This window comes from Apteryx mantelli, chromosome Z, assembly GCF_036417845.1.
Source record: "Apteryx mantelli isolate bAptMan1 chromosome Z, bAptMan1.hap1, whole genome shotgun sequence".
NCBI classification, from domain to species: Eukaryota; Metazoa; Chordata; class Aves; order Apterygiformes; family Apterygidae; genus Apteryx; species Apteryx mantelli.
Genome location: NC_090020.1, coordinates 70,769,954 through 70,791,500, shown reverse-complemented (window position 1 = coordinate 70,791,500; position 21,547 = coordinate 70,769,954). Strand labels below are relative to the sequence as shown.

Sequence of the window (21,547 nt, the reverse complement as noted above, 5' to 3'; positions counted from 1 at the left end):
AACGGCTGCAACCGTCGCGACGCCTCCGCTTCCCGGCTCCAGCCCTCGGGAGGCCCCACCCCAGACTGCCCCCGGAGCGCGGCGACAACGGCAGAGCCCGGGACCGGCCGAGACGCCGCCACACGTGGGCCGGTAACGGCCAGGCGCCCCCGCCCCTCCCCCTTCGCGCGGCCGCCTGAGGCACAAGCGCGCGCGCCCGCGGCACGCAGGCGCCACGTGACGCGCCGCCGCCGCCTTCCTGAGCGGGCGGGGGGAGGCCTCGCGGCCGCACGCGACCCGCCCTCTTTCACCTCCGCGTTCCCCGCACTCCTTCCGGGTGGCGGGGCGGAGCCTCGCCTTGCCCCGCCCCCTCCGCCCCCCCGCCGGGCCTGCCCCGCCCCCGCGCTGCCGCGCCGCCTCGCCCCAAGGTCGGTCAGCGCCGCGGCGGGGCCGGCGCCGGCGGCACGGGCGGTGGGTGCGGCGTCCGGGCCGCGCCGGGGCCGGGGAGACTCGCCCGCCGGGCGCCTGGCGGTGGGTGCGGGCGGGCGGGCCCTCGCTGCCGGGGAGCGCGGGTGGGCGCCCTGGCGGCGGCCGTCGGACCGTTGGTCCGAGCAGGGCGTTGCGGTGCCGGTGGCGGCAGCCGCCGGGCCCTCGCGGGGGAGCAGCGGGCAGGACGGCTCGGTGGAGGAAGCGCGTGGCGGGGGGAGCCGCTGAAGAGCGGGCCGGGCCGGCGGGGCGCGGCGGCCGTTAACGGTCCGGGGCGGCGGGCGAGCGGCCTGCCCAAGGTCAGTCAGGGGCCGCGGGCTATAAATAGCGGCGGGAGCGGAACGGGGCCGCTGCCCTGTGGCGGGATGAGCGCTGCCCCCCGCGGGCGGCCGGCAGCCGCCTGTGAGCGAGGGCGGCCTGCCCGCTCCCCGCGGGGTGCCCTCCCCGGCCTCGGCGCCCCTCGCCTGCCCTTCGCGCCTCCTTCGGGAGCTCTAGCCGGAGCTCGGGTCGTTTGCCTTCCCGCGCGGGAAATCTTGCCCTTATCAAGTTTGCATCTCGTGCCATCTCAGGAAAAGAAAAATCCAAGCTGTTGCATGGGGTTCTATTAACTTCCGCTCTGGGTTTTTTTAGTGCTTCTTGCCAGTAGTCTCCGCAGGCTTTCATTCCTTTTTTTTTTTTTTTGGCGTATTTTGGGGGAAATGCATTACTTCCAGCAAAGACTTTTCAAAATGCTCGTTGGAAAATAGCTGTTTTCTGCGAATATTTGCAGTTGTGACGAGGACAATACAATCCTGAGTCACAGAAATATCAATCTGTAAATCAGCTTGTAATGTTAGTGCTCTTATGTGCTTGTTGGTTTAGTTTTGGTATTTACTCAGACTTGGTGTGGAAAAGTGGACTTTGTTTTCTAGTTGGAAAGAAAAGGGAGGGAGAAATGATCGTCTTGTGGCTAGTGCCAACTAGACTTAAGCTGCTAAGTTTACATACCTTCTTTCTAGTATCATTAATAACTGTTGTTTTGTTTCTTACATGAGCAGCAGGCTGCTGTAGGGATTCTGTAGGTGGCAAGGAGTCTGCTGTGAGGTCTGGGTGACATGGCGAGCCTTCTGCGTATTGCCATTAGTGGGTGCTCAACTCCCATCTTTGGCAACGTGTTACCACCTAAGGTGCATTCTGTGAAGATGCCGTGTTTCCGAATGTTTCAAACCCACCAAATACTGTGGTCTCAAGCACCTCTGAAGCCAGGTAAAATGACTAAACTATCATAAATAATTCTTTCATTTTATACTGTGAAGGCTTTAAGTGAGCTTCTGAAATAGTTTGTGGTTTTGGTTTTTTTTTGTTTGTTTGGTTTTGCGTTAGTATGAAAAAGACTAAAAATAAAAAACACCCTTAAATCATGTCAGTAGCTGATCTTAGTTGATCAGTTGCAGTACAGTTTTACATTAGTTTTCCAGGGTTTATGCAGAAGGAGTTTGTGTTCACTGTGAGCACTTTGGGTCCAAATAGTCTTCAGGGGTAGATGATCAGAGCTCCTGCTGATGATTATCTTGCTTGAAGGGAGTATTTAAACAAATGCTTTTCTCAGGTAAAGGCCCCAGTTCCCCAACAGTTTTGCTAGCCCAGCTGTTTGTGTACATATGGGGCAAATGCATCCCTTGCAAAAAGAGCATCTGCCAGCATGACTGTATGTAAATTAACTATCCCGTCTAAAAGGTTCTTGACTTTGTTCAGGAAACTCTTTTGTGTTGTACCGTCTTCCAGCTTTGAGCTGAATCTTCACTTATAGGGTTTGTTGGTATATTTATACTGATTACGTCTCGATAAAGATAATGGACAGATTCAAGTATTTTCAAAAAAAAGTGTGGGAGAGTAGGAGATGGAACTTCTTTGGTTCCAGCCTATGATGAGAGCCTGGTGTATGAAAGTCAGGGCTGATTATTATTATTATTATTATTTTTTTGCTCTGTCTTATACTGTGTGTAGCCTGACAACTTAGAGGACTGGAGAATATCTAAAAGTACTTTAATGCTATTTTCGCCCTTTATCCCGCATGAGTCAGGTCTCCCTGAAGGAATTTAGAGGCTTCGGCACCGATTTCGGGTCTTCTGGGTCTGGGACAGATTAATATATATGTGAAGAGTTAGTCTGATTGTACGGTGATGTTCAGTTCTTCTACACATGCACATAGGTGACGCATTAGATCTTTTGAAGGCCTAGAAAAGTAGCACTATTTACGAACAGAAATGTCTGGTTGTGAAAATACAGGATATAAGATTAGATCATATAGCTCAGAAAAACCTCTGTTATATGGGATTTACACGGGCTTGGTGAATAAGTTTTCAAAAAAGTTTCCATGAGGAGGGAGAACTGATTGGTGTTACATATTCAAGTATTCAATGCTGTCCTATTCAGATCTCTCATGTGAAAGCCTTTATTGAGGGAAAGCAGTATTTATATTCATGCAAGACAGTTACTTAATGCTGAGAATTAAAAAGTTTGATTAAGTCTCTGGGTTGATAATTAAACTGTCCTTTTGTCTCACTTTAGTAACATGAGACTTCTCATGTTGGTGGAGGACAAATCAAGGGTAAAAACAGTAACTGAATGATACTTTAGCAGTGCTGTTGCCCTCATATACTCTTTTAAGAATTTTTGAATCAAAGTTCAATGGCATGTAAAATAACTACGTTTTATTCTTTCTTCTAGAAATTATGTTTGAATATAGTGGCACTTGGTAAAATCACTGTAACATTATTCAGAAGAATAAGTTTCCTGAAGTGTAGTGTTCCTGTAATTCTTCTCAAGTCTATAGCTATTACTTGCACTCTCAGATTAGCTTTCACATTGTCCAGCGTATGTTATTTACAGGATAAAAGCTGCCTGGCTAGTAATGAAGAAATTTGCATTCAGTTGAAAAGTGAAGTAGGAGGATGGATACTTTCCTATCACTATTTGTCTTGCTGCCTTTTTCTTTGTTTCTTAGAAACAGGAATTTCTATACAGGAATAAACAAATATTCCAGTGTCACATCTCAATCAATGGCCAGTACCAGATGCTTCAGCAATAAATGCAAAACTTTCCTAAGCCCTGGTAATAGGTGCTTATGTAGTAACTGATTCTGACTTTTCTAATGTGCTTCCAGTTGGTTTGTATCCTACAGCATTGTGACTTTTACCCCTATTTTAGGATTTTTAATGTCCTTTTTATTATAAAGCTTTCATTTAAAAAAAATCCTGGTTTTTTTTTTCTAAATCTTGCAAGGCTTCTAAACCCATAATACTTTACTGTTAATTCTCTAGATGAGCTGTACATTGTTTATAAAGCATAACCATTCTCCTGTAGTTTTATTTCTTTTTTTTGTTTCTCCTTACTTGTGTGAGAAGAGAGATAAGGTGCGTGTGTTTAATCTTCTATGCCATTTTTTTTTCTTGCCTACATCCTATTGCTGTTCTTCAGAATACATCCTCATCTTACTTCAGAACAGGTGAGACTGTTCATTTAAAGCTGGTTTTAGAGTATCTTAGTAATTGGGCAAGTTTTATATCCCATTTTCCCCATCCCAGAAAATATAGCATATAGTCAAAACTTCCATCTGTTTCCTCTAAGTCAGTCTTTAACATTTGTTGATACTGTTTTCTACAGGCTGCCTCCTGAAATTAGATTAACTAGGCAAAAAGTTGTGTTTTTCTGTATTACTCTGTATACGTTGTTCTGAGTTTTCTTGATGGTTTTGATTTAGGATCTTCTTTAAACACTCCATGGAGAAGAAAGTGCTACATGTATATATGTGTACACACACACACACACGATTGGGGATCTAGGTTGGTTACTTTTTTTTGTTCCTTTGGAGTCTGAGACTGTGGTTTGCATCTCCTCATTAAACAGTGGAGATTACATTGAGGGGGGAGAAAGCATAATCATAAGAGTGGCTTATTTAAAAATAGAGTGTTCTCATCCTTTCTTTCTGAATTACATAAGTTATGTACGTTTGATGTTGAGATTCTAAGGCTTGTGAAACATAGTGATTTTACTTTTGTGATAGTAGTGAATTCCTTCTCACACTGATTCTTTGTATGAGAAAGGTTTTGTGTATTTCTTACTGAATGAACAATATATGCTCTAGGTAAAGTCTGGCAAACTGAAATCTGTTTGCTTCACTGTTCACTTGAGTTTTGGTTGCTAGAAAGTCAGACAGAGGAGAAAAGAGCGTGTGAGAAGAATGCGACTTGCTGAATGTCTTTGATTTCATCTCCCAAAGCATTGCAGGAGGGTATAGCCCTCCTTATTGGTCTCTGACCATTCTGCTTACTAAAGAAGTTGCAGATGCTTTTGTTCTGAAAAAGCTTTACATGTTTTTATTGCAAGCAACACCTAACAATATGAATGAAGAAAATGAGGAAACATGTTTGGCACATAGTGCATCTTCTGTCCCATCCCTCCCACCTATTTGCTCTTCTGGTTTGGTTTTTCACACAAAAGCAAGTGGACAAAAAAGAAAATGGAAGCACCGGTTGTCCTTTGAGCTTGGGCCTTATGAGCTAAAAGCTCTAAATTTTCTGTTTGAAAAATGTATGAGCTTTAGTCTATTTTTTGTGTGCTTCTAAATTTGCAGTCATCCTTCTAGTCCCTGTATGCTGTAATTTACTCCTTCCTTCCTCTGCCTCTGTGCACTGTAAAACTTTGAAAAGGAGAAAGAGAAGGTAGTACTCCAGTTCTTATTTTCTCAGAGCTTCTTGGAAAGCTTTCTGTCTTCTGTCCTTGAGCTACCACCTTTCCCAAACCATGATTCATATCTGTTATTCTAACAAGGAATTATACCTGTTATGTTTCATTTCTGCTTTTAAAAAGTGAGAGTTCTCATATTTTCTCTGAGTTAATTTAGTGAAAGTCAGAAGCAGACTTCAGTGCATAGTACTTAAGAGATGAGGGGAAAGTTACCTTCTGCATGGCAAGAGTATTACTATGAGTGATGTCAGCAGTCACGGTAGCTTTCATGTGGCTAGTGGTGCCGCAGTAGTGATGCCTTAAGTTACACAGTGATGTTTGTGTGTGATGTATGCTGATGAAGCAAATCTTTACAAAGCACGTTGTTACCTCTGTAGCTCTTTTGTTCTAGATACGCATTCTGTTCCTTTAAAACATATTTTTTGAATTTGGTTTTACCTAGTAATCTAAAGAATTTCAGATGTTCTCCAACATACTGGATATTAAAAACTTCTGTCTCAAAATTACTTATTACTATTTGATCAGTTTAATCTTAGAGAGAAAGATAAAAAAGGAATAATAGAAATAATTAGAAGTAATGCACTTCTCTGTCTAGTGAACTTTTATCCTGTCTTCTTGTTGGATATGTTCAGTAATTTTTTTTAATGGTTGATAAGACCAATGAGTGTGGGTAGATTTTTAAATCCCAATTCTTAGCAACTATGCATTATAGTTTCAGAACATTACAAGCTGATGGTATATCATGAGAATTGTTATTCTAAAACATTTTCAGATCTTCAGCTTTAAGCACCTGTTAGTCCCAGCAAAATTCTCACAGTAAGGTACATCTAGGTTTTGCTTGTTTCTATCTTAAAAAAAAAAAGGGGAGGGGGCAGGAAGAGGGGCGTTTCTAAAATATGCAACACATTGGCTATCTGGTACCGTTTTTATAACAAAATATGTAGTTTCTGTCAAAATTAAATTGTTTATGTCAAGTTAAGATTTATGATTTAAAGCAAGCCTTTAATCAATTTGTTATTATTTATTTTTTTTTTTTAGCTTGGCCTTTAATATGAGTGGCTTCTCAGGCTGCTTAAGTTCTGTTCATAACAGTGCGGTATATGTGGTGTAGGCCTCTCACGTATAAATGTCACAATGCAAACTTTAAATTTTGGAGAGAGATCAGTGGAAGCTGTTGCAGAACTGGGCTTGCATGCTGGACTCCATGCAGTTTTGTGTAATTGAAGCAATATGGTAATCCGATATATGATTATCTTGCCTGAGAACCATGTATGCATAAATAATAAGTTTAAATACTTGACTGGATCAGAGAAGTTCAGCTGTCAAATATTAAACTCTCAGCCCTCAAACTGTAGTTAAAATTGGAGGCTTGTAACTTGAAACCTTCAGCTAAAACTGATAAATTGCAGCTTCTGCAAGTTTCCTGACATTATTTAGTAGAACTTGGAACACCTTAAAACAGGGAGGTAAAACTGAAGAGAAGCGTAATTGAATGAACTAGCAGTCAGATACTCGATTACTCAAGTACTTCTAAATTCAAGTTTTTAATTTCTGTAACAACTGTCCAAGCACCTCATCAATGGAACTGTGCCTTTCAGCCAACTTTTTCTGTGGTATGAATGTTATGCTCATTAATAGTGAACTGAGACAACTGTTACATGATTTTGATAGACATTCAAAACTAATGGTCAGTTAAAATGCAGATCAGCTGCTCAAACTTATTTGCTTCTTCAGAGAAAAAATGAAATGAATAGAGAGGAAGTTAAGTTCATATACCCCAGTTTAGAATACGATATCCCCAGAATACCATAACTGATTGTATAAATTGAGATGGGTATGAACTGCACCAGACACTTGTTAGTGCTTGTGTGGTGACTGCACTGACCTGTTGATGTCTGAGGGGAGAGGGATGTCTGGAAAGATGGTATAATATAAAGAAATGCAAAATACACTGCTGGAAAATGTGATTCTGCTTCCTCTTTCCTGAGGAGGGAAAATTATTAAATGTGACCTATCTGAATGTCTCTGTACAGCACTGGAGAGTGCTATTAGTATCAATTCAATGAACCTTAAGATCTTTGCAACTAATGCTGTCCTTTCTGCTACTCTTACAGGAATTCCTTATAAACAGCTGACTGTAGGTGTCCCCAAGGAGATATTTCAAAATGAGAAGAGGGTGGCTTTATCACCGGCCGGAGTTCAAGCCTTGGTTAAGCAAGGCTTCAATGTTGTCGTGGAATCTGGTGCTGGAGAAGCTTCCAAATTTTCTGATGACCACTACAGAGAAGTAGGAGCAAAGATTCAGGGGACCAAGGAAGTACTGGCTTCAGATTTAGTTGTCAAAGTAATTGCTTTATTAATATATTTTCTGTTGCATTTTTTTCAGAGAAATATATAGCTCAAACCTTTCTAATAGTCTCCTGAAAGTTCAGTAAACAAGTTTATACTTTCCATTCTAAGTTCTGATTTAATTTTAGTCTTTTTCTTTTATAGCTCAGGTGTGGGCCTAAACTAATAAACTAGTATATAGGAGTATTTCTGTAAGTAGGAGCACTGAAGAATTTAAGGACAATATCTTACCAAGTTTTTCACTGCCTTGGAGTTGTTGCGTTTTCTAGAGCAAGGTATGCTTGTGTTCAGAACACTAATCAGAAAAGATCCCCATTCTAAGAAACTTCTTCTCCAAGATTAGAACACCCAACTCCAAGTTACTCTCTCAGAAGAGTTGCTTTGGAGTTTTGAAGAATGTTTTCTAACTCTCCTCAATTGGATATCCAGCAATTGCACAGCAACAGGAGTTGTAGCTGATCTGGGAAGACTGCTAAAAGTAAAGTTGAGAGGTGTTAGGTTGCACAGAGTCTTGAAGCAAGAAGACCTTGAACTTGATGTTGCATCCTTCAGTGTTTTATCTGAAGTTATCCTGTCAAGACTGAATGTAAGAGCATTTCTGTGAGTTAGTTTGTGAACACCCTTGATAAGCAGGTTTCTTCTTTATAAAGAAAAGTGAATGATTTAAAAGAAGTCATTACAAATAAAGACAGGTATTTGCTAGACCTCGTGCTTGAAATTCTGTATATGTGATGGTACACTGCAAACTTAATAGTGATTTTTTTTTTCCCTCCCTGTAGAGCTTAATTGTCACACCTGTTCATTAATCTTTTTGCCTCAAAATTACTGGTTTTGGGACAGCTGTCTGTTACAAAAGCCAGTAATTGCTTCTTAGAAGCCATGAAATCTTTCTGAGCATGTGTGCCGTTACTGCTCTGTCACACATCTACCTAGAGCTAACTCTGATCTGTGAGCTATAGCTGGAAAGTTACTGAGTTTAGTTGTACAAACAGCCTTTAATATACTTCCTTCCTCATATACTTTGTGGTTGTGAATGGACAGACTGCAAGTTGGGAAAAAGAAAGTGGGGCATGTCCTGATTTACTTCTGCTGATTAATTTGGAAATGTCTCTCTCCCTTCAGGTGAGGGCTCCAATATATAACCCTGCATTAGGTGTACATGAGGCAGATCTTTTTAAGACAGCTGCTACTCTGATTAGTTTTATCTATCCAGCTCAAAATCCAGACCTCCTGAATAAACTTGCAGGAAAAAAAACTACCATCTTGGCTATGGATCAGGTTCCACGGGTCACCATTGCTCAGGGATATGATGCACTTAGCTCCATGGCCAACATTGCTGGGTATGAAACTTTTTATTTCTTCTTGAGTAAATATAAAAGCAACATACTTTGATATTAGGTATATTTAAGACAATTCTGTGTCTTTATTTTCATACAGCTATTTGAAGCAGGATGAACCTGTTGGAGGTGCCTAACAACTTTAACTTTCTCAAATCAGAGCAGGTTTTTAAAAAAAAATAGTTGAATTCTTTCAATTCCTGGACTGGTTTGTCTAGTACCTCTTTACTCTGGACTAGATTGAGCTATCCTTAAGACAATTGAATGCAAAGTGTCTGTCACTAGCATCTAATGTTATTGGGAGCTAACTAATGAGAAGAGTGCTCAGTATTAATGCAATGGCCATGGCAGGTGCAAACAAAAAGACCAAATACTTTCAAATATCTTCATGTTTTGTGCCTGGCATTGTAGACTTTAGGTGTTTTTGTCAAGCTGGCAATTACTATATATATATTTTTTTTAACTTCATACATAGATGACTTACGTTAAGCTTGTCCTAGCAGAAGGCTGCTGAACTACTTTGTGGACACACCACAAACATGTAATGGTTTGGTTCCTTCTTTGAGTTTTCATTCTGTATATCTTTACTAAAATACCATAGGAATTCATAATGTGTTTACAGGTATAAAATCTGTGAGCTATATTCCAAATAAGCACTAATTTTAGGGCATACAGACCTAGATATATCTCTGCTAGAGATCGGAAAGAGAGTAGAATGAAACTGTGGAACTATGACAGTGTTAATAAAAATAAAATGTGCGCTGTTAAGAAAAGATGCAAGTCCACAATAATCTGCATTTTCAAATAGCTGTACTGATGTTAACTCCGTGTCCAGCCACCTGTTCTAGGATGGCTACGAAAGCAGATGGGGCAACAGAGGTAGAAAGGTTAAGCAGCTTGTCCTATGCCATACAGCTTTGCAAAGCTGGGATGAGAGTATCTTATTCTGAAGCTGTTTGCTTGCCTAAATGCTTACTGCGTTACTGCTTACTGCAAAATTACTCTGGGTTTTTAGTTGCTTGTATGTGGTTCCTTCCCTAACAAGCCTCAGGTTGCAGTCTTTGAAGGTAGCTTCAAAGATGACAAAGTTAACTTTTGTCAGGTTGCATGTTTATTATGCATTCAGAATTCTACTTGAGAGAGTGAGTAGTTATGGACATCCAGTGTATTGCTGTCTACGAATTCTCTCCGAAAATGCATTCCATCATAAAAAAGATGTAATGATAAATATGAGCAAAGGTAGAGAGAGTATTAAACTTGTGCTCAAGAGTAAAATATTAAACTTGTTTCATCGTACGTATGCTTTGGTCCAGAGTGTATTCTTTTGATTGCTGTCAGTGAATGGCATTAAGCTGTGCCTGGGAAAATACTGAAATGTGTTCTTGTCTTCCTTACTTGACAGTTACAAGGCTGTTGTATTGGCAGCAAATCACTTTGGTCGATTTTTCACGGGTCAGATCACAGCTGCTGGTAAAGTTCCTCCAGCCAAGGTATGTACAATAAAACAAGTACTACAGCAGAAGAATAGGTCATTTCCTGAGTGTAGCTAACCACTGCTGAAACTGCTTCTGTTAAAAGCTTTTTCCTCATTTGGAATTAGTAATTTTTACTCACTACTTTTAGTCCTTTTTTTTGCTGAAGAGTAGAAAAATATGAGTTTTATTTTTGTTTGCTTATTTTTAAACTTCAGACTAGGTATGCATGGATGGATGAGGAAAAGTTATGAAGCGGTAAAGAAAGATCAGAGATGTAAAGAGTTCTGGCGTGTTGAAGGCTGTGATGGAAGGGATTGCTTGACTGGAGTTGCAGGTGGATTGGGATGAAGAGAAATGAAAGTCTGAGAATAAAAAAAAAAAAAAAAAAAAAAAAACCTGAAAACCCCCAGAAAATTAAAACAAATCAAGGGGAAAGCCTGCCTTGACTTACTTACGTTGTTAGCCATAGATAGATGAAGTTAAAAGTAACAGTTTAAAAGTTGTGATGATTACAGAGCAACTTTACCAAAGTCACTTTAGGTTTTGTGTCCTAAGGTAACTTGTTCAAATGACTGTGTAATGAGGCATCTCTACTGTTGTGAACGCAGTACAATTTTGCTACTTTTTCTAGCTGACTCTATTTTTGGTTTATGGTCCAAGCATGATAATGGTATCATTCTAGGTCTTGATCATTGGAGGAGGAGTTGCTGGCCTGGCTTCTGCAGGAGCAGCTAAATCGATGGGTGCAGTGGTTCGTGGATTTGATACTAGGTGGGTGTGTGAAAACAGTAATGGCTATATAAAATGATTTTAAGGTTAGTTGCTTTGTAGCTGTTTGTATTGCAGCAAAAGCTTTATTGAATCACAACTCCCTGCCTGCTGCTTTTATTCCTGCATTATTCTGCCATTTTTATTCCCAACAGCAACCAAACCTTCCAAAGGGTCTATATTATTAAATCAGAGCTATATGAATCAAAAAAGTCCTGCTTTATAAAAATGAGAAAGATAGGGCTTTTGTCTGGAATTTTGTGTCTGTGCTCTTCTTGGGGACACAAGGCAAAATAGTGGAGAAAGAGTCTATATGCTCTCATTTACAGCTTGTTTTGATCCAGGTTCATAGCTGCATATACTCATTCAGCTCCACTCTCCTGATCCCAGATAAGCTATCCAGGAACTCTCTGAAGTCAGACTTCTTTCAATCTGCTGAAAGGACAAAAAAAAGGAAAGGAGAGAGAATTATTTTATTTAGGGAACTCATGTCTTTAAGATGAAAGAACAGTGACTGCAGTTGGAGTAGAATTAAGCGCTGCTCTCTTGGGGGTCTCTTTTTTCCGTTTAGAAGGATTTTTCTTGTCCTATAGTCATTTTTAGAGCAATAGACTGGGAAAATTATTATCTTTTTGTCTGTACAGGGACCATAGACTTGATTAAACTTTCTATATTAAATGGTCTTCTAATATTGAATTTGTATGTGCTTAAAATTGTGTCTGCATTAAAAATACTTATACATGTTTATTTTCATGCAGAAATGACATCTAGTGCTGATTAGTTATACCTAATGTGAAAGAATGAGTATCTCCATATTTGTGATGTGCAATATGGAAAAAGTCTTCACTCTGTTAGGAAAAACAGCATAATTCATAAAACAAACTGGAAAGACTCATTTTACTTAAACATGATCAAGATCTGTCTAAAAGTTTTCAGATATAAAATGCTTTTCAGCATCCTGTGTACTTTTATCTTGATGTACAAGGATGTTTGTAGTAAATACTTGCATGTGGTGAATGTTCACCTCACCCCTGGAATTTAGTTTCTCATTGTATACTGTGGTATAACCTGATGTGAAACTGTAGTTTTTCAAAGGATTTTGTCATCCATCTAAGGTCCTTATGACTATGATCTCCATAGTATTCAGAGGCCTCAAAAGCTCTGTTGCATTCCCTGTGAAAAGGGACTTGCTGGTGTTCCCATTTCACAGATTAAGGATGGGGACACAGGCTATGGAGTGTCTGTCATCCATCTTAGGCATTTAAATTAGGGTTTTAGACTTACCTAGTGAAGGCAGGAGAAATAGGTGAGCAGACTTAGTCAATGGTTAAGCTCCCAGCTTTGGCCATCTTCTCAGGGTAACTTCATTTGACTATGCAGGAAACTGTAGGCTGCCTTCATTCCTAATCAAAGTGTCCTCATGAGGAACCTAAAGTTAGTGGTGCAAATGCTCTTTCTGTTCCACTTAACAAATAAAGTGAAGGCTTTTATCCTGGTCTCCTTAGTCCTAGAATAAGCTTTGTATCTCTTGTCTGAAGACAACTGCTACTAAAGTGGCCTCAAAACTCAAAGTATATTGAGCTTCTGCTAAAAATGGACTTCCTTTTTTTAGGTAGTCCACTTTTTTTTTTTTTTTCTTTTTTCTCTTCTGATTTTCTTTCCCTAGAGCTGCAGCTCTGGAACAGTTCAAGTCTCTTGGTGCTGAGCCTTTGGAAGTAGACTTAAAGGAATCAGGAGAGGGACAAGGTGGTTATGCTAAAGAAATGTCTAAAGAATTTATTGAAGCTGAAATGAAACTCTTTGCTAAGCAGTGCCAAGACGTTGATATCATCATCACTACAGCACTTATTCCAGGTATGTTTTACATGCAACATGCTAGTTTTCAGTTATTTTTGTAAATTTTTATGTTTTGGGGGTGTCCCTGCAGTGAAAACAAAGGAAGTGTAAATAAATTATCTCTTTGTAAGCATGTACCTTTTCCCTTCCCTGATAAATGCCTGTTTTTAAGGAGATTTTTTTTTTTTTTCCTTTTGCAACTGTGTTTTCATTAGAAAAGGAGAAAAAAGCTTTAGCCTGCAGGGAAGTAATTATTGGTTCACTCTGTGCTATTCTTCTGTACCTAAAGATTGCCTTGCTGGAAAGGCTCTACTTTTCCTCTGAAATATCTAGTTTTCTGAGCTTTCTGTGAGTGCTTATGTAATTTACTCCATGCCTCCCTCATCTGTTGATTCTTCCCTGAACCTGGAGCCATTTGAGAAGAAAGTTGAAGGTTCCTCAGACTTGCTGGATAACAGTGGTGCACTGGAATCTACACTACAGTCCAAATAAAGAAATCTCAAGTATTAGTTTAGTTTATATATGTATTTAAAATCCTTGCATTGTTTCTAAGTACATAGTAAATATTTGCTCATGCTCTGTTATGTTGCTACAAACTAGCAGTCTTTGACTTAATATCTTCATATTTTGTTACTAAACAAGAAGTAGACAATAAAGCAAGAATATGTAGTTCTTCTGCGTATTTATTGTATCACTGTTATTTCTGATATCCAGTATGTGCACTGAAGCAAGTCCAGTTGCAATAGGATTGTGTTTTGTAATTAAAACATAATAAGGTAGAGCTTAATGTTCAGTGCTTTGTATTGTGCAGCAACAGTCTTAACTTCTAATGTGGCATTTTTGTTGCTTGGCTATGACTTGAATTGTATGATTGGAAGTTGTCTGTTTACTAAGGACAAAATCAGACTTTCTAGGATCTTTGCTAGACTGCCCATGAACACCTTACATGTGTGCATGGGTACAAGATGTTCCAGCATCTCTTCTCTCTGCCTGTGTAAGCAAGTCCTCCATGACTCTTCATCTTAAGCAAAAAATTCAGACCTTTTTGTACCTATAAAATGCAAATATAGCTTCTGAGGCAAGCAAGAGGTTTATGAAGATAGGAGGGGAGAACTTGTCTCCTGGGCCTTACAGATTAAAGCTGTATTTTGTGTTTAATTTACTATGTCTTGTCTTGTCAGGTAAGAAAGCTCCCGTCTTGTTTAGGAAAGATATGATTGAATCAATGAAGGAAGGTTCAGTTGTTGTGGATTTAGCTGCAGAAGCAGGAGGAAACATTGAAACTACAAAGCCTGGAGAACTGTACATTCATAAGGTGAGAATTTTGGACTGCAGATCATTCTCAGTTTGTGCGAATTCACTTTCATACTTAATTTGAAGATTGTATTTTGTAAACTGAGTGCTGAAAATGAGTAGCTGCTTATGCTATTTGGGTTTAAGTAATCCTTTAGATTTTAATTTTGTCAAAGTCACATTATATATAATAATTTGAAGGTTTTTAAAGAAACAAATTCCTTTTTACAGGGTTAATTAGATTGGCAAAGTAAGGAAGCATTATATCCTAGACTTCGAAGTCAGTGATTTGTCTCTGCTGAGCTGAGGGTATGGTCTGATATCTGGCCTACCTAAAGAGGAAGCAGCAGCAGTATCTTCAGTTTGCTTATCACCTCCCACAATTGGAGGTTACAATCCCTGTAACCTCAGGTGCAGCTGAGCAGGTTCAGACTAGGTCAGTGTTCATTTCAGTGCAAAGCCTCTGGCTTAGGTCAACATGATTTCAGCTTCAAGAGGGTGCTGTCTTGGTACATCTTCAACTTCTCCAGCTGTTTTCAACATGAATATGTCTGGCCTAGAGTATCAAAACCTCTTGTTACCCAAACTAGAAGTAGCATGAGTTAGTCCATGAAATTAGGCAAACTTGCCCTTTACTGAATGAACTACATTGTGTTTTTTCCAATGTTCATAGACTCAGCTGGGAGCTTGGTTTTTTGCTTTTTTTTTGGTGTGGGATTTTTGTACATGTGAGAAATCTGTTAGCAGCTATAGAAATTTGGGTGATGAGGTCAAAGTAGCAGACTTCCAAGGTTGTTATTCGATAATGTGTGGGCATACTGCTGTTTCTGTTTTGCTCCAGGGCAGTCTGTAGAACGTACTGTTTAACACCACATTACCTTTGTTATCATTAGTATGAACCGGACAGTGCATGTATAATGAGTCGCACATTGAGTTTAGCTTTGCGGCTTTCTAGGGCTTCTGATGTCACTACTTAAAAACTGAACTTGCAAGCAGAATATGCAGAACAGAAATAAGCAGATACATGGAGAATTTACATGGAGCAGTTTTAGCCAGAGGAGTACTACTGCTGGGTATAGTGTAGCACTGATGCCAAGCAATGGGCCAGATAATCTGTTATCTGACTGCTTTAAGAAGCTGAGTTTTGAGAGAATGGTAATATTTGGAGAGGGCTAGCTCTTACACCAGTACATCCTCCTCTCTGTTCAGGCTTGTTGCATTTAAGGTGTTTGGTTTGGTCATGCTAAATTTTCTAAGTCATGAGTAACAGTCTTCCCCCTCTACCCCCAGCCACTGCTGGTAAAGCTGCAGTAACAGTTCTAACCAAGTTTAGAAACAGAAATAAACAGAACTGTTTGGGTATATAGTATCTCTTCCAGTACATCCTTCTGAAAATGCTTCTTCAGAAATTCAATGAATGCTTAATACTTTACTTGGATTTTTTTAGGGTGTTACACACATTGGCTACACAGACCTGCCTAGCAGAATGGCTACCCAGGCCAGTACTCTATATTCCAATAATATTATCAAACTCCTAAAGGCTATTAGTCCTGACAAAGAGAACTTCTACTTTGATCCAAAAGATGAATTTGATTATGGCACTCTGGATCATGTTATTAGGGGAACTGTAGTAATGAAGGTAAGTCAATAAATGGTATCTTTCTAATTTGTGATGCAACCTGTGTATTTACTTCTACATTTATCAGTGCTGTCTCCTAAAAGGCATTCAAAGGCCTTGCATGCTTACACACTTTACAGGTAGCTTGATGGACAGCATATGTGATCACATTTGTATTCATCTGAATAGTCCTCTGTCCCTTTTCATAAAGGGGAACCTTTTTGCTTCTGTCTGTAAATTTTGTACCTGTCATGATTAAAAAAAATTCCTAATATGCTTATTACTTAAAAAAAAAAAAAAGTATAATATTTATATTTGCAGATTGTATTCATGTGATTAAAAACATGGTTATTTAACATTTTTGAAATATCTACTAGAGGACTGGAAAGAATTCCTCCTTTAACTTTGCTTTAATAAATACATTTTTATTCTTCTAATAGTAACTTTAGAGAGAGAGAAAACAAAGGATTTTAATGCTGAATTGAATCAAATAGTTTTTTCACACTGAGCTTTCTTTCACACATGGAAGGAGAAAAACCCCATGAAATTCAGGCACAGAATAGGTACAACATGGGTATCAGGAGTGTACATTTCTTTTCAGGATTATGAGCTAGACCGTCATGTGAGAGAACCACGTCATTGCTCCTTCTCTACCCAGTGCACCATTGCCTGCTGTCTTAGATATCTGTCCGGGAGGCTTGAAATAAGACCAGGAATTAACATTCTCCTTTTCAGAGTCAGAAAGGATGAAATATATGTACTTCTTATGTTCTAGATTAATATATTTTTTTTTTTTGTCCAAAAGGAGCTTAATTTAACTGTTTATGATCGTGAACTTGTCAGAAATGTCTGTTTTGTGAGCTCAGTACTCTCACAGATATTTAGAGAGTCAAATAGGATTGTATTGCCAGCTTTTCTGTTTACCTCTCTGGTCACACCACTGCTTATATTTTTCTGTCTTTGTCTGTCTAATACAAACTTAGGGCACGGGCCAGTATAGGCTCTCTTGGTGCAACCATGACATGCAGAATACTTAAGTTCTATTGGAAAATAATAATCTGTAGTTTAGGTAAGGGTTACTCTCTCTTTTTTGAGTTTTGCTGGATAATTTTAACCAAGATTTTTCTAATGCCTATTATTACCTACTGTGGAGAAAGCACTGTATTTACTTCAGCACTCCCCAGCCACTGAAGTGGTGTATACAACTTTGAGGCTTGACAATTCAAGGCATGACTCCTCCAGAGGCTTGGAGAATGTCAAGAAATGTGAGACACCATGTCTGGAACCTTACAGGTTCGGATTGCATTTCAAATCTGTAGCAGAATTTGCCATTTCCATAGCCCTGTTTTACTTTGGAAAAATATTTTCCATTAATGAACTTTCCCTCTTTGTTTTGGTTCCTGCTTTCAAGCCATGTACTGTGGTGTTAACAGGCGTTCTGGGATACTGATGTTAAGTCTTGTCAGAAAAATGTGAATCAATATGGTTAATTTGGTCAGGCTGTACATCTCATCCAGCCTTGCAAACTATTACTTGTGTGGAAAGAGGAAGCTATTCTTGTGGCATGGCTCTAGGATGTTGAGGCTCATCCAAGCTAAGGACAGAGAAGACTGGACTCTATTTTTAAAGAATCTACTATGTTAGGGATAACTGTAAATATCTCTTGTCAGGATGGCAAGGTAATTTTCCCAGCACCTCCACCAAATAACATTCCTCAAGGAGCCCCTGTGAAGCAGAAGACTGTAGCAGAGCTGGAAGCGGAAAAAGCAGCTACTATTACACCTTTTAGAAAAACTATGACTAGTGCATCTGTATATACAACAGGTAGGCAACTGGAGAATCAGTGTAGAGTGATTCTTATTTGGCTAATATTTTAAGTGACTACGCATCTTACTCATTTGATTTAGTAACTGTCTGGGAGAGCAGTTGGTTGACTGGTATATCCTAGTACAAAATCAGTGCCCTGCAATAATCGCTTTTGAGCGGAGAATAAAACTTTAGAAACTTAACCAAAAATATTAACATTTCAAGCAGTGCTGAGTCATGCTGTGAGCATGAATATGTTTCTGACCTTCTTAATTAAATTTCAGTAAAATACTTAGCATTTTTCAGGACTCCTGCAAGGGACTGTGTGCATACTTTGCAGCAGAATCAATTTAATGGCATTGCTTTCCTCAACCTTTATGCTTTGTGAGACTTAAATGCCCACAATCTTACCTAAGTGTGGGGAACATGAGTTGTTTTCGCAGGTAAGTATTGGCAGTTCCTGTCATTTAATGTTGTGCGTACATCAGAAATTGTGTGCTGGTAGTTAATGAATTGAGTATTCATTACTTTTAAGTCTTGCAGTAGTATCTTAACATGATTGTGACTCTTCTACATTTTTGTTACAGAACAGGAGAGTGACAGGAGGCAGTGTTAGGGAAGAAAACTATCCTTGCTGCTTCATGTGCATGCATAACAAAAGTGGCTGCATCATATTTATGTATTTATTTTCTATTTTAAAAGAAACACTAGCACCTTTAGAGCCTTGTGCTAGACAAAGACAATCCTTCTGATTTTGGAAAGAGCCTGTGCACAAAACTGTTTTGCATTTAGCTCAATACTGGACTAGTGTTTTACGGAGCTTAAATGTAAGAAACCATTCAGAAGTCACTGAAAAGCTTTACTATGATTTTCTTCTAGGTTTAGCTACCATGTTAGGACTGGGCATTGCAGCTCCAAATGCTGCTTTCACGCAAATGGTGACGACGTTTGGCCTCGCTGGGCTAGTGGGGTACCATACAGTTTGGGGCGTGACTCCTGCTCTTCACTCTCCGCTCATGTCAGTGACTAATGCTATTTCAGGTAAGTAGCTGTTACAGAATTGCTCATTTTCTGTGTGAGGTAGGCACAGCTCCTTTTACTTGACTTTTAGGCATAATTTTGATGGTATGCCTTTTTAAAATTTTAAAAGCCTAGTACTACTTTGCACCTCTGAGTTTGCTTTCATAAATAGCAACGACATCTGAGGCATACTCTTCCAAAGAGTAAGTTTTTCAAAAGAAAGGTGGTCATGGTGCTGCATATTCTTGATCTTCATAAGTAATTTTCCACTCTTAAAGCATCTGGCTTAAAGTGTGCTTTATTTGGAGTGCTGCAGTCTCTCCTTTCATACAACACACAATATATCTTTCTTCCAGTCTCTCCAAAATTCTGCCCTTAAAATAACTTCTCTCTCCTGCTTGCTTGCTTTCTTCCTTTTTTGTCTCTCCTCAAACCATGTGATTTTTGGGGGGAGGGCGGATTTCCCAACAGTGACTTGTAAGATTTGTAACTTTCACTCCCTTTTCAAAAACAAACAAATAAAAAACTTGAGTATTTGATCTGATGATCAACATGAGTTGGTCTTTTCTACTGTACAATTTCTGTCAGACTGGGATGGTCTTTTGCAATTTGAATAATGAAGTCAGAGTTGACCAGTTCTGAGTTCTAGTTGCCTGCAGCTGAAAACAATTTGTTTTCAGCTCATCAGCTTTTTTTTCCTCCCTTGAGGGACAGCACTTCAAATCTACATTCATATAACTTTTTTTTCTTTTGAAACATGTTGGTATTACTGGGGGGAAAAAAAAAAAGCTCATGGCAGTCTTTGTTAGATACTAATGTGGAGAGTACAGTACAAAATTTGAATGAACTAGTATCTGCTTGACAATTGAAAGGAAGCTTGCTAGAATAGTGAATCTGTTTAGGTTCAATAACTCTTTCCCCTTTTAAATAGGACTAACTGCAGTTGGTGGGCTGGTATTGATGGGAGGACACTATATACCTGAAAATGCTCCTCAAAGTCTGGCGGTACTTTCTGCCTTTATCTCATCAGTCAATATTGCAGGTATGAGTGTTAGTTTTCTCTGAAGGTAACTTAAAGCACTTGTGTAATTCATTTATTTCTTCTAGTTCTTTAAATGTATAGATTTGAGATATACTATTCTGGAAATAGGATCTGACACAATGATAAAATTTTCGTAGTAGTTAGAATATCTGGTTCACATACTTCTTGGAGTAACCTCTTTTTGGGGAAGCATTTAAATGTTCTTTTATATTTTAGAGCATCCTTTGGGTGATGACTATATGAAATAATCTCTTCCTGTTTATCCAGAGATGGTACTGCATTTGTCCTTGTATTCCTGTTCTACTTGCAAGATATATCAATGACATAGAACAAAATTCTATTTGCTCGATCTTCAAAAGATGTAGCTTTATAATTAAAAAAAAAAGTGAAATCAAGCCATGTGACTTACAAATACTGTTTTCTAGCTGGAGTAGACAGGGAAAAGAGCAGTGTCATAAACAAAGCTGTACCCCATAGTCAGTATTTTGATAACAAGATCAAAAAACACCTCCTGCAGAATTTCCATTGTGGACTTCTGAGGCACGTGATGCATTCTGGCATTATGGGTGAAGTGTCTTTGGTGTAATACAGTGCATGTTTCTGAGGAGGTAAATTGTTGGGAGCATGAGCAAAGAAGCAAGCCATCTAAAAGAAATAGGAAAGTTCCTCCTGTTTGTAGAGTATCGAGCTAGAGCCAGTCCTCTGGGCTCTGACTCCTCCTTTGATGAATTCCTTCCAACAGCTAAGGAAAAAAAGACTCTCACCATAATTTCACTTTTGTTTCCTGGTGGATCTCCAACTTACTAGCTTTTCAAAGGCTTTGTTGTTGTCAGTTGTTAACTTGTCTCCATGTGGTGATATGGTTTAACCAAATATTTTTCTCAGTTTGGCATGTGCTTAGTTTCAGGGGGGTTTTTTGTTTTTTTTTTTTTTTTTTGGCCAGGTGGATTTCTAGTTACACAGAGAATGCTGGATATGTTCAAACGTCCCACAGATCCTCCTGAATACAACTACTTGTACCTGCTTCCTGGTGGTGTATTTGTAGGAGGCTATGCAGCTGCTCTCAGTGGTGGCTATAATATTGAACAGGTAAGCATGTGCTTAACTTCTTTTTGGCTCTGAGCCTGCTGTTCAGAGCACGACATGCTTCTGCATTGCTTGCTCTGTTGAGCTTATTAAGTAGCAAATTATTTATGGTCTTTTCATCAGCTACTTACTCCCACAAGACCAGTCTGAAGTTGATTAAGTTTAAGCTTGCAGTCATGCCCTAAATGCTGAATCTGAACATTTTAAAAGCTATTAGAAATTTTTTTTCCTTCTTAAGCAGCCGGTACTGTATTACTTATTGGATAGTTCCTAAATTGCACCTTAAATATTAAAATGAGTACAGAAACCAGTCTTTGGTTTAAATGTTTTTAAAAGTTCAACTTGGAGTGACAGTTAAGGGAGATGCAGCGTTTGGATGGGATGGGATAGGATTTCAGCACAGAGGGGTGTACAGAGATTGTACTTATTGCATCTCTAATGGTACACTTTTTGCATTTGTTTCAATACGTAGCAAATGAAGATGTGTTACCTTCTGTATAGAAGTGAATCCAGGCACAGCTTTATTCTGGGGACTTGTAATACATTACTTCACAAGCACTGGGGTGTGGTTTTTTTTTTTTTTTTTTTTAGTAATCTAGATATGTTATGTACAGCTCAGTTCATTTAAATTTGCTTTTTCTTTTTGAAAACAGGAGTTCAAATGCATCATAGGTAAATTCCAAGACTATTCTTACAACAATTAGGACAGTTGAACTTTAATGCC

General features: G+C 39.2%; 1 protein-coding gene across 4 annotated transcripts in view; it reads left to right on the top strand.

Annotated features, from left to right (window-relative positions):
• Window positions 1-115: 115 nt before the first annotated feature.
• NNT (nicotinamide nucleotide transhydrogenase) overlaps window positions 116-21,547 on the top strand; it is a 43,952-nt gene continuing 22,520 nt past the window's right edge. The window contains exons 1-13 of one of the 4 annotated variants that reach the window (XM_067315495.1): window positions 116-132; window positions 1,503-1,710; window positions 7,308-7,537; window positions 8,665-8,882; window positions 10,282-10,369; window positions 11,037-11,125; window positions 12,789-12,976; window positions 14,140-14,273; window positions 15,699-15,890; window positions 17,540-17,693; window positions 18,555-18,716; window positions 19,627-19,737; window positions 20,681-20,826. In XM_067315495.1, the coding sequence (XP_067171596.1) occupies window positions 1,560-1,710; window positions 7,308-7,537; window positions 8,665-8,882; window positions 10,282-10,369; window positions 11,037-11,125; window positions 12,789-12,976; window positions 14,140-14,273; window positions 15,699-15,890; window positions 17,540-17,693; window positions 18,555-18,716; window positions 19,627-19,737; window positions 20,681-20,826 (1,863 nt within the window). In that variant the 5' untranslated portion in view covers window positions 116-132; window positions 1,503-1,559. Of the gene's footprint in view, window positions 133-450; window positions 511-744; window positions 765-1,449; window positions 1,711-7,307; window positions 7,538-8,664; window positions 8,883-10,281; window positions 10,370-11,036; window positions 11,126-12,788; window positions 12,977-14,139; window positions 14,274-15,698; window positions 15,891-17,539; window positions 17,694-18,554; window positions 18,717-19,626; window positions 19,738-20,680; window positions 20,827-21,547 lie in introns of those variants that run through there. The other 3 variants (XM_067315494.1, XM_067315496.1, XM_013961061.2) reach the window with 3 other exon arrangements.